Here is a 16,223-nt window from a genome sequence, read left to right as displayed (position 1 = left end):
GATTGAATCTAATGAACAAAAGGGAAAAACAAAAGCATCTGGTCCTTTAGTAAGTACATATTGCCCTTTAACTAAACATTTAAGTCTTGTACTTTTTGCTTATTGATTTTAGTTTTCTTTGTGTTAAGTATAGAAGACATAACACTCTTAATTAGATTGATCCGATTGGATTTCAAACAATTATATTTATTTATGTCATTGTAATGGGTATTATTGAGTGCGAAAAAGTTTTTGCCGGGGTTTTTATTTTTTCTAGTTTGTTTAGGATCAAATAGATAATACTTTTATTGTGATCGAAAAAATTAAAAATCACAGCAAAAACTTTTTTTCACGCATGATACCCATTTCTATAACATATATAGTTTTATTCAGTTTTACTCAAATTATTTAAAACCAGGTCGATAAAGTTACTTAATCACCCTTTTATAGGGTGATTAAGTAACTTTATCACCCTACAATGAGACAAATTAGGTATGAAATTTGAAATTTTGATAGTAGGATGAAAAAGTTACTTTTTCGCCCTGTTGTAGGGCAATAAAATCACTTAATTACCCTGCAACGGGAAATATTGGGTGGGATAAATTCCATCAAAATTGAATAAAATCTTCAGTCTGACTATTGACTTAAACTATAAAATAAACTTAAAGTATAGCGTCAAATAAGTTGCACTATAATATATAAGAGATTATTGAATTTATAGAATAAAATGACGTATATTCATCAAAAAGAACACAAACTTATAATATCGGTATATTTACGTCATGAGGCCAAAAGAATATGTAAGATGCATAGAGGTGCAATTGGGAATTTTGTAAGGGGAAGAGTTTTTTTAGAATTATATCTTAATATTTATAATTATATCTTAATATTTAGAATTATATCTTAATATTTATGAATTATATCTTAATATTTGGAATTATATCTTAATATTTAGAATTATATCTTAATATTTAGAATTATATCTTAATATTTAGAATTTGTTAAGAAAAAATCCACTACAATTTTTCCATGTCAAGAAAGAAGTGCAAAATTGCAGCTAGGTTGTTTCAAAGATAAACCTTACTTTAGACAATTTCACCTCTTTATAAATGTGCATATATATTTGTTGTATTCTATTTCTATTTAATTTAATCAATTGTTGAATATTAAAGTAAATAAAGGAAAGAAATTGAGCCCTTGCCACAAAATCAAATTTTCCAACCCTTATACCTTTGCAGCATGATTGTGTAAACCTTTGATATTTCAAACTTAGATTTTTTTAACTAACATAATTCATAGTTTGAAATTCAATATTCAGACCATGAAATTTATGAAACACATTAACCGGAGTCCTAGAAGAGTTAATACATACAATGTTCATGGAATAATGCATGCTAAATGCAAATATATGTAAGGGGTGTTAGCTAATTATGAAAAATACTCTCTAAATGGTTAACATGTATTTGTTCTCAATATGCATATAATTTCAATAATTAAACCTTAAAATTTTGCTACAGTAATTTTATTCTCACCTGTCAGGTTTAGCTTTTCGTATTTACGATTTAAATTTTGGGTTTTTTAACCTCCAGAGTCCAGTGGCTGCCCCCCCCCCCTCACCTTGAAAGAGCTAGTTGCGCTTCTGGTATTTTACAGAATACATAACTTACAATTGGGTGAAGGTTAAAGCTAGTTTTATTAAAACATGCAACGGGTATTAACAAAGTTTGACAAACAGACAGTAGAAAGTATGCAAATGCACCTGCAATATATTAAATAAAACAGATTTTCATTAAAAGCACAGATATAAAAACCAAACGGTCGCGATCCGAACCCCGAATACCGAACCCCACAAATACTTTCTGAATGTTAACCTCCAAACCTTACATTTTGTTTTCTACCAAATTCCTTTCTTTTCTTTATAGCATAAACAAGCAAGTTTTAAAATTTCTGAAACTTGTGCAAGAGGGAGGATTTAAGACAAGGCAAGTAAAGGAAATTTTTACAGAGGAATATTTATAGGAATCTTTCTTAGCTAGTTTAGACTGCTTAGAAAAAAAACTTAATGTTACTCAGTTTGCTTTTTTACAGTGCGCAGGCAAAAATATAATAGAAAGAAAATATTTTCTGAAGATAAGATGATCAACTAAGCTTCTCTAACCTGGAGATATGTTGATCAATTGAGCTTCTCTAACCTGGAGATAAATTGATCAACTGAGCTTCTCTAACCTGGAGATAAGGTGATCAAATGAGTTCTGTAACCTGGAGATATGTTGATCAATTGAGCTTCTCTAACCTGGAGATAAGTTGATCAATTGAGCTTCTCTAACGTGGAGACATGCTAACCAATTGAGCTCTCTAACCTGGAGATAAGTTGATCAATTGAGCTGCTCTAACCAAGAGATATGTTAATCAATTGAGCTTCTCTAACCTGGAGATAAGTTGATCAATAGAGCTTCTCTAACCTGGAGATAAGTTGATCAATTAAGCTTCTCTAACCTGGAGATATGTTGATCAATTGAGCTTCTCTAACCTGGAGATAAGTTGATCAACTTAGCTTCTCTAACCTGAAGATAAGTTGACCAATTGAGCTTCTCTAACCTGGAGATAAGTTGATCAATTGAGCTTCTCTAACCTGAAGATAAGTTGACCAACTTAGCTTCTCTAACCTGGAGAAAAGATGATCAACTGAGTTGCTCTAACCTGGAGATAAGTAGCAATCAGAAAAAATTCTAACTCAGTCGTTGAAAATCTAACAAAAAACTAATTAAAAGAACCAAAAGATTCCCCTCTTCCTTTGATGAGCAAATGCATTTATGGCAGTAAATAAAGTGTTTAATTTTCAATTTTACAGAGAGAAAGGGGTGGATAAGACTAAGGAAAATGAAAAGAATTGAAAAAAAAAATTTGGGGGGGGGGGGACACATCTCCCTGATATTTTACCCATGAGGAAGGGTGGTAATTGTCAATGAACTGCTGAGGGGGGGGGGGGGGGGGTAGTTAATTGTTGGTCTCCTTTTTGGAGAAAGGGGGGGGGTGCCCCCTTTCTCACGGTCAAAGCATCCAAAGTGTTGAAATTGAAAGACGATTGAATAGCTTTAATCATTAAAATGTAATCCATCAAAATATTCAATTGAATTCATAAACCAAAAACCAAGCTTCAAATTGTCATATTTTTACAGTTTTGGGTCTTTTTAGTTTTATCCTTTTAAAATTATAAAAAATAAGGTGATGTTATCATCGTCTATACGCAACATCTCCCTACTGCATGAACTTTTGACCAACTTTCCGACCTTAATTGCAATATCGGAACTACGCCAGCTGTTTATTTTTGTACTACTTAAAAGGGTTAGGTTAAGACCATATTCTGGGCCGAGCGCTGCAACGGCTAGGACGTATAGCTAGGGGGCCGAGCGCTGCGGCCACAAGTCTATATAGCAGCTGTAAAACCACTGCTAATATAGGTCAGATGTTTAGTATAGCGGATTTGGCGTCGGTCAGAAGTGGAGTATAGCGGATTTGCGTAGGTCGAAAACTACACCATCAAAAATAATTAATTTGTTAGGGAGGTCCTTAATCCTAAATCTGTTTATCCAACCTTAATCCTAAATCTGATTATCCAACCTTAATCCTAAATCTGTTTATCCAACCTTAATCCTAAATCTGTTTATCCAACCTTACTCCTAAATCTGTTTATTTAACCTTAAACGCAACTAGCTGTTTTTCTATAATCTTAATACTAATTCTGATTTCTATAATCTTATACCTAGATCTGTTTTCTATAATCTAAGTCCTAAATCTGTTTATTCAACTTAAATCCTAAATCTGTTTTCTTTAATCTTAGTTTATTCAACTTTAATCCTTAATCTGTTTTCTATCAAGTTTATCCTAGCTCTGTTTTCTACAATCTTATTCTAAATCTGTTTATCCAACCTTCATCCTAATTTTTTTCCCTGACCTTAATCCTGACTCCGTTTTCTATGACCTTAATCCTAAATCTATTTTTATGTTCTTAATCCTAAATCCTTTTTTATGCCTTTAATCCTAAATCTGTTCTCTATCGTCTTAATCCTAGCTCTGTTTTCTATAATCTTATTCTAAATCTATTTATCCAACCTTCATCCTAACTCCATTTTCTATGACCGTAATCCTTAATCTATTTTTATGTCCTTAATTTTAAATCTGTTTTTATGCCCTTAATCCTAAATCAGTTCTTATGTCCTTAATCATGAATCTGTTTCTATGCCCTTAATCCTAAATGTTTTTTTGGCTCTTAATCCTAAATCTGTTTTTATATCCTTAATCCTAAATCTGTTTCTATGACCTTAATTCTAAATCTGTTTCTATGGCTTTAATCCTAAATTTGTTTTTTATAACCTTAATCCTAAATCTGTTTTTATGTCCTTAATCCTAAATCTTTTTTATGACCTTAATCCTAAATCTGTTTCTATGCCCTTAATCTTAAATTTTTTTGTTGCCCTTTATCCTAAATCTGTTTTTTGTTCTTAATCCTAAATCTGTTTTTATGTCCTTAATCTTAAATCTGTTTTTATGACCTTGATCCTAAATCTGTTTCTATGACCTTAATTATAAGTCTGTTTTTAAAGCTTTAATCCTAAATCTATTTTTATGACCTTAATCCTAAATCTGTTACTATGACCTTAATCATAAATCTGTTTCTATGGCTTTAATTCTAAATCTGTTATTATGACCTAATCATAAATCTGTTTCTATAACTTTAATTCTAAATCTGTTTTATGCCCTTAATCTTAAATTTGTTTTTATGCCCTTAATCCTAAATCTGTTTCTATGACCTGAATCCTAAATCTGTTATTATGACTTCAATCCTAAATCTGTTTTTATGGTCTTAATCCTAAATCTTTTTTGTATGCCCTTAATCCTAAATCTGTTTTTAAGTCCTTAATCCTAAATCTGATTTTATTACTTTAATCCTAAATCTGTTATTATGACCTAAATCATAAATCTGTTTCTATGACTTAAATTCTAAATCTGTTTTATGCCCTTAATCCTGCATCTGTTTTATATCATTAATATTAAACCTGTTATTATGACTAAATCTGTTTCTATTCTTTTAATCCTAAATCTATTGGTATGCCCTTAATCCTAAATCTGTTTTTATATCCGTAATCCTAAATCTGTTTCTAGGGATTTAATCCTAAATCTGTTTTTAATTCTTAATCCTAAATCTGCTTTTATGTTCTTAATTCTAATTCTTTTTTTATGACCTTAATTCCAAATCTGTTTCTATGATCTTGATTTTAAATCTGTTTCTTTGGCTTTAATCCTAAATTTATTTGTATGCCCTTAATCTTAAATCTGTTTTTATATCCTTGATCCTAAATCCGTTATTATGACCTTAATCCTAAATCTGTTTTTATGGCTTTAAGCCTAAATTTGTTTTTATACCCTTAATCCTAAATCTGTTTTATACCCTTAATCCTAAATCTGTTTTTATGCCCTTAATCCTAAATCTGATTTTATTTTATGCCCTTAATCCTAAAGCTATTTTTATGTACTTAATCCTAAATCTGTTTTTATGCCCTTAATCTTAAATCTGTTTTTATGCCCTTAATCTTAAATTTATTTTTTATGCCCTTAATCCTAAATCTGTTTTTTATATCCTTGATCCTAAATCCGTTATTATGACCTTTATCTTTAATCTGTTTCTATGCCCTTAATCCTAAATTTATTTGTATGCCCTTAATCCTAAATCTGTTTTTATATCCTAAATCCTAACTCGGTTTTTATGACCTTAATCCCAAATTTGTTTTTATGCCCTTAATCCTAAATTTATTTATATGCTCTTAATCTTAAATCTGTTTTTATATCCTTAGTCCTAAATCTGTTTTTATGTCCTTAATCTCAAATCTTTTTTTATCACCTTAATACTAAATTTGTTTTTTTGCCCTTAATCCTAAATTTATTTGTATGCCCTTAATCCTAAATATGTTTTTATGACCTTAATCCTAAATCTGTTTCTATGACCTTAATCCTAAATCTGTTTTTATGTCCTTAATCTTAAATCTTTTTTTTATGACCTTAATCCCAAATCTGTTTCTATGATCGTAATTCTAAATCTGTTTCTTTGGCCTTAATTATAATTCTGTTTTTATGCCCTTAATCCTAAATCTGTTTCTTTGACCTGAATCCTAAATCTGTTATTATGACTTTAATCCTAAATCTGTTATTACGTCCTTAATCCCAAATCTGTTTTACTTACCTTGACCCTAAATTTGTTTTTTATCCCTAATCCTAAATCTGTATTATATCCTTAATCCTAAATCCGTTTCACTGACCTTAATCCTAAATCTATTTTTATGCCCTGAATACTAAATCTGTTCTTTGCCCTTAATTCTAAATCTTTTTTATTACCTTAATCCCAAATCTGTTTCAATGATTTTAATCCTAAATCTGTTTTTATGCCTTTAATCCTAAATCTGTTTTTATGCCCTTAATCCTAAATCTGTTTTTATGTCCTTAATCTGCAATCTGTTTTTGACCTTAATCCGAAATCTGTTTCTATGACCTTAATTCTAAATCTGTTTTTATATCTTAAATCTTAAATCTGTTCTATGCCTTTAATCCTGAATTTGTTTTTATTTCCTAAATCCTAAATCTGTTTTTATATCCCTAATCCTAAATCTGTTTTACTGACCTAAATCCTTAATCTATATTATGCCCAACCTTAATCCTAAATCTGTTTATCCAANGGGCGATAAAGAACAAAATGGGGTGTGCTTGCAGGTCATCAAAAACGTTTTCCTCCCACTCTCAATACTGAAATTGTCTTCAACATGTTTATGGTTTAAAAAATGAAACAGATGAAAATATTAGAAATATTTATTATTTATTCTAATTCTAAGTTAATTATTATGGTTTTCTAAGCTAACTATATATTGTTCCCCACCACTTCCGTACTCGGTAACAGACTTGAATTATCATTTTACATCTTAAACCTGGTCCTTGGGAAAACCATAGTCTTCAAGGAATATTCAAGAAATAGATAAATATCCTGATAATCCATGAATATCCTGGTAATCCATGAATATCCTGGTAATCCATGAATATCCTGGTAATCCATGAATATCCTGGTAATCCATGAATATCCTGGTAATCCATGAATATCCTGGTAATCCATGAATATCCTGGTAATCCATGAATATCCTGGTAATCCATGAATATCCTGGTAATCCATGAATATCCTGGTAATCCATGTATATATTGCTAATCCATGAATATCCTGGTATTCCATGTATATATTGCTAATCCATGAATATTATGGTAATCCATGAATATCTTGGTAATCCATGAATATCCTGCTAATCCATGAATATCCGGGTAATCCATGAATATCCGGGTAATCCATGAATATCCTGGTAATTCATAAATATCCATGAAAATCCACAAACATGTTGGTAAACTCTGAATATTTTGGGATCTAAATATATCTGTAAGAAGAGAAATTTTCAACAAACTAAATTTAAATATTTTTAAAACAATTTATTGATTATGCTTTCTGAGGCCTGAAAAGCGTAAGTATTTGAACTGCTTCTCAAGTCTACCAACAGTAATCTAGAGATTTAGTTCAACTAGTCATATATAGTTTACCAATTTACAATATTCAGGATACTCAGATATAAATCTTTGGTTTAGGTGTATCCAGTATACGATGTTACTCCGACCACTCTGGTCCTAATTCTGCCGGAGGTATTGAGAGATGTGACGGGGACATGGCCTGCTCATCTGCTAGGGAACCATACTATCCATTCATCTTTTTGTTCAATCTTTCTCTTCATTCATCCATGCTTTCTTGAATTCATTTTTTAATCCAAATAAAGCCATTCATCTATTCTTTTATCCATTCTTCTTTTCTTGAACTCATTCATTCGTCTATTCATTCATCCATCTTTTCTTGAATCCATTCATTCGTCTATTCATTCATCCATCTTTTCTTGAATCAAGTCCTTCTATTCATTCATCCATCTTTTCTTGAATCCATTCATTCGTCTATTCATTCATCCATCTTTTCTTGAATCCATCCTTCCTTCCGTTCATTCATCCATCTTTTCTTGAATCAATTCATCTTTCTATTCATTCATCCATCTTTTCTTGAATCCATTCATTCGTCTATTCATCCTTCCTTGTTTTCTTGAATCCATTCATCCTTCTATTCATTCATCCATCTTTTCTTGAATTCATCAGTAATCCATGATTGCAATCGATATTTCATCCTGACATTTAGTTATGCATTCATTCATACATTATTTCTTTCCACGCAATTCTGACAAAACTTGAAAACCATCTCGTTTTTAAATCATTATTACCACCAGTAGGTTAAATGATCAAATTCAAATTCGAAGATTCTTAAAATTACACGGTATTGTGTATTTTACCTAAGCCGTAATCACACAACCTCTCAAATATATCTAATACAATTTCTGACTTCTAGAATGTAGATTGTAGATTGCTGAATGTTTTTATTTTTCATAAGATTAAATTTCTTACTTTTAAATGATTTTTCATGACTAACTACTTATCAATATAATAATCTAAGAGTTCCCTCCTACTAAACTATATACTCTGATATATATAAGCGGCCTGTTCTACTAAACCATATACCCTAAGATATAAGTCTTGTTCTACTGCTAAGCTATACACCCTGAGATATAAGTCCTTTCCTGCTAAACTATATATCCTGAGATATAATTCATTTTCTGCTAAACTATACACCCTGAGATAGGCGTCCTGTCCTACTAAGCTATACACCCTACGATAAGCGTCCTGTCCTACTAAGCTATACACCCTGAGATAAGCGTCCTGTCCTACTAAACTATACACCCTGAGACAAGCGTCCTGTCCTACTAAAATATACACGTGATAGGCGTCCTGCCCTACTAAGCTATACATCCTCAGATAAAAGTTCTGTTATGCTAAACTATACACCCTGAGATAGGCGTCATGTCCTACTAAACTATACACCCTGAGATAGGCGTCATGTCTTACTAAACTATACACACTGAGATAAGCGTCCTGTCCTACTAAAATGTACACCCTGAGATAGGCGTCCTGTCCTACTAAGCTATTCACCCTACGATAAGCGTCCTGTCCTACTAAACTATACACCCTGAGATAGGCGTCCTGTCCTACTAAACTATACACCCTGAGATAGGTGTCCTGTCCTACTAAACTATACACCGTGAGATAAGCGTCCTGTCCTATTAAATAAACTATACACCCTGAGATAGGTGTCCTGTCCTACTAAACTATACACCATGAGATTTATGGTTTATGCAGGATAATATTCCGTGAGGAAGGAGAGCTACGGAAAGCAATGGCTAGACAGTGTGTTGCTCGAACACCAGACAGATCGTAAGTACATGATTATAAACTTAAACCAGTGGGTTTATATTTTTTTCATTCTAATATTTTAAAAACTTAAAATATTTGTGGGTAAAATAGAAAAAAAAATTTTACAAATGAAAAATGTATAACAAATGTTGGTTTTGCAGGTTATTATTATTATATATTTTTCAGTTATTCAGTATACTTTAACAAAGGAACGGTTTTCCAAGAAAAAAGGCTCTATTTTTCAGTTAATAGTTTGGTTTTACAAATAAATTCTTAACCCTCTTTTCGCGAATTGTGCCACTCACTGGAAAAAAAAATACAAAAATGTTAACTAAGTATAAATATCTTTTTTTGTGAGTTTGAAACGAATGATTTAATTGAAGTATATGTTTCAAAATTGTGAAACTCGTAAAATATAGTTTCACTTTAATTTATCTTTAAATAAAATACGGATTTTTTCAAAATCTCTATAAAGCTTTAAAAATTGTAAAAAATTCAATTTTCTAATTTTAAAAAAATTAAAAAATGGTTAAGTCTCATTTAGGCAACTTTATGAAAGGTGAAAAACAAGTCTAGACTTTTTTTACATCATCCAATTAAAGTTGAGAAAAATGTGGGAAAAATATTTTTTTCGCTGCGACTAATATCTCTTTATTTGCGTACTTTCTGCACACCCCCAGGCCGCGTGCTCGAGAGTGCAACATTCCCACATTGATGCAGAATTAACTGATGAAGAAATAAATGATTTTGCCAATATTTTCAGAATTCAATTTTCCGTCGGAACAGAGGAACATTAATAACAAGTATTGATTTATTAAATTCATTAGCAAAATATTTTTAATAATTTGGAAAACACGAGAACAAAATTACATAGCTGGCGGTAATCCAATAACATCTTTATTCTATCAATATATTAAAAGCTCTTAGTTTATTAATGCATATATTTATATGTTGGCAATCGTTGGCCAAACGCCTGAACCAAAGTCGCTGAATTTTTTTTGAGGAAGCTACTGGATACCCTGGGGGAACATAGTATAGAAAAATTTAAAGAATTTCAAAAATTTTCTTAAAAATTTTAATATTTTTTATTCCAAAATGCAATATTTTCAATTCTACGGGCAACGCCGGGCACATCAGATAGTTACAGATAAAACTTTACAACTTACAAGGAGAAAATGAATTTAAAAAAAATATTCAATTTGATTATAATGCAACCAAAATCAAGGGTGTAACATCAATAGCTTTATATTTTTATAAATTAATATTTTTATATTTATGACTTCGGAACGACTTCATTCATTTCATTTCGCGTTTAAAGGGACTCTATATTTAATTTATAGACTGGCAAGTAAGATGCACAACGGTGTCCTTTAAACCTTTGACTGATCATGGATGAACAAGATATCAATATCCCTACAACTAAAAATTGATTATTTGCAATTGTGGTTTCTCTATGTAAGTGACTTGACTTCAGAGACATGAATGAAATTAATAAAAGTCAACATTTTTTCGAGAAAAAAAAACAACTATTTCTTCCTCATTGTTACTCAGATAGAGGGTACAAGGGTATCTTTGTGTATCGGACATGCTACTTTATAAATGGAGGGTCACTCGAACTGGCGGAACCAGTCCCTTTAACTCCCTGTATTGTCTAGGAGTGGATCTGGATGGCCCTGGTGTACTGAGGAGTGGGCTGGAGGAGATGAAGGAGGAATGGAGGTTCTAACTTGTTTTTGTAATACGGACCTCTGTAACGATAACAACTTTAACCGCGGAAAGTTCAGTGAATGGACCGCGGCAACCATGGCGCGTTTAAAGTCCGGTCCAACGCATATTATGGACATCGCTGTTACAGTGGCGACAGCTGCTGTAGCACTCTTTTTCCTCGCAGTTGTTGTCTCAAATATTCCTTGGAAATCTATCCTGGGTTCCGGGAGCTCCAAGGAGGGGGAGAGGGAGGAGGAGAATGGTGACCAGGAGGAAGATGACGAGGAGAAGGAGGAGAAAGATGAAGATAAAAGAGAAAAGAAGGATTAAAGTTCCAAAGTTTTTTTAAATTTTATAATCTTGTATTTTTAATTTGAATCACGTGGTTAGGGATCAATCATAAAAGTATTATAAGTCACAAATTCAACTTTTTTCGATTCAACTTTCTTTAATTTGCATTGTTTGTCCTACNCAGATACAATTGAGATTAACATGAACAGCTGATTAATTGACATGAAAATAAACAGATAAATTTGACATAAACAAACACAATTTTAATTGACATAAACAGAAACAGAGAACATTGATGTGAACATGAACAATTAGGTTGGATAGGAAATATTAAAATATCTCCGTAAGATATAGAGTAGGTTGGATAGGAAATACCAAAGTATCTAGGTAGTATACGAGCGGTATTGACCATAAATCTGGATGTTTCTGCTTAAACTCTTCAAATTATCAAGTTCCTGATTATTTGATCTAGGAGTTGAAACCACGAGTTTAATCTTGCTCCGGGTTTCGGTTAAACCAAGCTGGAATTTCCAACGAAAAACCAAGGTTAAGCTAGCTCCGGTTAGAACGTATCTCCGGGATCCTTGATACATATAAAATTGCACCAATACAATTGCGGGGTAGTCTTCGATCCCTGTTAGAAAACCTACTTTTCAGGTTTTATTTCTCAAGTAGACCGCTAGACTACCAGTTTTCCCGACTAATTCTTACTACAGGGTTTAGTAGGTCTAGACAACTAGTATTGGAACACCGTTATTAATCAACTAGCATAAACTTTATTATGTAAATTCACCCATTCAAGGGCGTATAGCGTATACAAAGCGTAGTGTAGGCAAAAATGGCGAGAGTCTGAAACTTAAGACAAGGGTAACGGAATAAAACCGGACATTTTAAGCCTGGTTTCATGAATAGGGTAAATAATTTTTCAGTTTCAGAACTAGGTCCATAAAATCAGAGCAAGTGACGTCAATTAAGAGCTTTAAAATTTGTCCAAATGTTTGCTTTCTAAGTTTTTTCTTTCTTGTTTTCATTTTAACATTGGTGACCGGGGTTTTATTTTTATGTTGGATTATTACAAATAAAAAGATGAATGTGATTTTGTCTCAAGTATCTGTGATTTAGGTGAAATAAATGAATGTGTAAACACTGTTAAAAATATCTGTTAATTATCTCGCGTATATCTAACTTGAAATATCTTAAAACGTTTAAACGATCGTTCGTTATCAAACTATCGTTCGTTATTATCATAATAGGTAAATGTATCCTCCCTCCAATACCCCCCCCCTTAATTTTCAGTGACATTTACAACAACTATCAATTAATAGCAATAATGTCGCATTTATAGTGAATTGAATTTTGCTGTGGCCGGAAATAACCAAATAAGGTTAAACTATTTAAGATGCTTGAGTAGGAAATACCAAAGTATCTTTGTAAGGAATAGAGTAGGTTGGATAGGAAATATCAAAGTATTTTTTAAGGAATAGAGTAGGTTGGATAGGAAATACCAAAGTATTTTTTTAAGGATTAGAGTAGGTTGGATAGGAAATACCAAAGTATTTTTTTAAGGAATAGAGTAGGTTGGATAGGAAATATCAAAGTATTTTTTAAGGTTATAGAGTAGGTTGGATAGGAAATACCAAAGTATTTTTTAAGGAATAGAGTAGGTTGGATAGGAAATACCAAAGTATTTTTTTAAGGAAAAGAGTAGGTTGGAGAGGAAATACCAAAATATCGAGAATAGAGTAGGTTTGAGAGGAAATATCAAAGAATCTAGGTAAGGAATAGAATAGGTTGGAGAGGAAAAACCAAAGTATTTTTTTAAGGAAAAGATTAGGTTGGATAGGAAATACCAAATTGTATCAAGGAAAAGTGTAGTTTGGATAAAAAATACCAACGTATCAAGGTATTGAGTAGGTTGGATAGGAAATATCAAAATATTTTTTTAAGGAATAGAGTAGGTTGGAGAGGAAATACCAAAATATCGAGAATAGTGTAGGTTGGATAGGAAATATCAAAGTATCTAGGTAAGGGATAGAGTAGGTTGGATAAAAAATACCTAAGTATCAAGGAATAGAGTAGGCTGGATAGGAAATACCAAAATATCGAGAATACAGTAGGTTGGATAGGAAATACCAAAGTATCAAGGAATACAGTAGGTTGAATAGGAAATATCAAAGTTTCTTAGTAAGGGAAAGAGTAGGTTGGATAGGAAATATTAAAATATCTCCGTAAGATATAAAGTAGGTTGGATAGGAAATGCCTAAGTATCTAGGTAAGGGAGAGAGTAGGTTGGATAGTAAATATTAAAGTATCTAGGTAAGGGGTAGAGTAGATTGGACAGGAAATACCTATAGAGTAGGTTGGATAGGAAATATTAAAATATCTTCGTAAGATATAAAGTAGGTTGGATAGAAAATACCTAAGTATCTAGGTAAGGGAGAGAGTAGGTTGGATAGGAAATATTAAAGTATCTAGGTAAGGGGTAGAGTAGATTGGATAGGAAATACCTATAGAGTAGGTTGGATAGGAAATATTAAAATATCTCCGTAAGATATAAAGTAGGTTGGATAGGAAATACCTAAGTATCTAGGTAAGGGAGAGAGTAGGTTGGATAGGAAATATTAAAGTATCTAGGTAAGGGGTAGAGTAGGTTGGATAGGAAATACCTATAGAGTAGGTTGGATAGGAAATACCTATAGAGTAGGTTGGATAGGAAATATTAAAATATCTCCGTAAGATATAGAGTAGGTTGGATAGGAAATACTAAAGTATCTAGGTAAGGGATAGAGTAGGTTGGATAGGAAATATTAAAATATCTCTGTAAGATATAGAGTAGGTTGGATAGTAAATACCAAAGTATCTAGGTAAGGGATAGAGTAGGTTGGATAGGAAATATTAAAATATCTCCGTAAGATATAGAGTAGGTTGGATAGGAAATACCAAAGTATCTAGGTAAGGGATAGAGTAGGTTGGATAGGAAATATTAAAATATCTCTGTAAGATATAGAGTAGGTTGGATAGTAAATACCTTAGTATCTAGGTAAGGGATAGAGCAGGTTAGATAGGAAATATTAGAATATCTCTGTAAGATATAGAGTAGGTTGGATAGTAAATACCTTAGTATCTAGGTAAGGGATAGAGCAGGTTAGATAGGAAATATTAAAATATCTCTGTAAGATATAGAGTAGGTTTGATAGGAAATACCTATAGAGTAGGTTGGATAGGAAATATTAAAATATCTCCGTAAGATATAGAGTAGGTTGGATAGGAAATACCAAAGTATCTAGGTAAGGGATAGAGCAGGTTAGATAGGAAATTCCAAAGTATCTAGGTAAGGGATAGAGCAGGTTAGATAGGAAATATTAGAATATCTCTGTAAGATATAGAGTAGGTTGGATAGTAAATAAAAAAGCACCTGTAAGGTATACGAGCTATTCTATTAGATAAAGAGATTAATTTGAGAGGGATAGAGTACAGCGTAGATTGATGGGAACAGAGAGTATGAAAAATTACATCTTCTTCACTGATATGTTATTTTGTTTAGTTTTAATGTTTTCTGCTTGTAAATAACAATAATTTTTAATTAAATCATAAAAATCTAGTGAAAAATCCAGTGTTACTAGAAGCTCTGACTTTAAACATTATATTCTTCCCATCCCCTGGATGAGATGAATCTATGACATTTCCGTAGCTCCGGGTACACGATACACCTATGTGTAAGATACAGGGTGTGAACAAAACACATTCAGCTCCGGGTACAGGATACAAATATCGAAAGGAAACCAATCTTATCCAAGAACTAGGTCGAATAACGTAATAAAGGATAAAATTATTTTGAATAAATTTTTTTCTTTCAATTTCATGGATTTCTGCTTAAGATCTGTATCTACTTATACTTGTTGTCTGTCTATTTGATCTAATCACGTCAGTATGGCTTACCCGATCGGGCCTATGATTTTTGTGGCAACTCGCATGACCCCTGGGAAGGGTTATGGACGGTCAAAATTGACATTTAATAATTTTGAAAATACACCTTGATTTAATAAAAATAAATATCCTCGAAAATGTTTAAAAATTTTAAAATGGCGACTGTCAAAGCTACAGTAACAACAAGCTAAAATTGGCAATGGTATAGAGTCGCCGTGAAAGTCTAGTTTTGTAAATTTATATTTTCATGCATATATCTACTTAAAAAGTGATTTTCTATTTAAGTCTGTTTTAAAAATCAATCTTATTTCGCTAAAAGGAAAATAACTTAAAAAGAACAAATACTGAAGCTTTAGCTATTATTGTGTTCCGTCACTCCGTGTTCAGTATTTACAGAATATTAACCAGATTATAGTTCCGTCACTCCGTGTTCAGTATTTACAGAATATTTACCAGATTATAGTTCCGTCACTCCGTGTTCAGTATTTACAGAATATTTACCAGATTATAGTCAGAAGCCAACTGTAATGTAGGATAAGAGTTAACGAGTTTCTTTAAATGTAAGAAACAAATAAAGCGGAATCAGATTGACAAACAGGGTTACCCACAAAGGATGAGACTGTAAAGACGACCTGAATTCCTTTAAATTTGACGATTTCGAGATTAAATTATTAAGTCTTCTGCCTTGTATATAATCTTTTTATTAATTATCTGGCAAAAAAAATAAATTATAAATTCTGTACAGTCGTCTCGTGAAGTCTCGTGCTTTGTGGGTAACCCTGTAGAAGTACTCAGGTTTACCCACATAAGATCAGCCGGAAAAATTTAACTTTTGATGTAAAATTAACGAAGAAAAATTTAATAATTCAGTGTTGATAAAACTTTACTTAATAAACGACTTATAGTTAGGAATGAAACAACCAATTTCGAAAAACCATAAAAAATAAATATAA

The 16,223-nt window shown here is 31.9% G+C and overlaps 1 protein-coding gene across 1 annotated transcript; it reads left to right on the top strand.

Annotated features, from left to right (window-relative positions):
• The first annotated feature begins 7,275 nt into the window (after window positions 1–7,275).
• Window positions 7,276–12,499, top strand: LOC111698109 (uncharacterized). The gene is made up of 5 exons (XM_023468358.1): window positions 7,276–7,297; window positions 7,651–7,747; window positions 9,292–9,366; window positions 11,001–11,512; window positions 12,067–12,499. The coding sequence occupies exons 1-4, from the start codon at window positions 7,276–7,278 to the stop codon at window positions 11,380–11,382; spliced, it is 576 nt and encodes a 191-aa protein (XP_023324126.1). The 3' UTR covers window positions 11,383–11,512; window positions 12,067–12,499.
• Window positions 12,500–16,223: the final 3,724 nt, after the last annotated feature.

Source organism: Eurytemora carolleeae, unplaced genomic scaffold, assembly GCF_000591075.1.
Source record: "Eurytemora carolleeae unplaced genomic scaffold, Eaff_2.0 scaffold64, whole genome shotgun sequence".
Classification (NCBI taxonomy): Eukaryota; Metazoa; Arthropoda; class Copepoda; order Calanoida; family Temoridae; genus Eurytemora; species Eurytemora carolleeae.
This window is presented reverse-complemented; position numbering and strand designations above follow the sequence as displayed.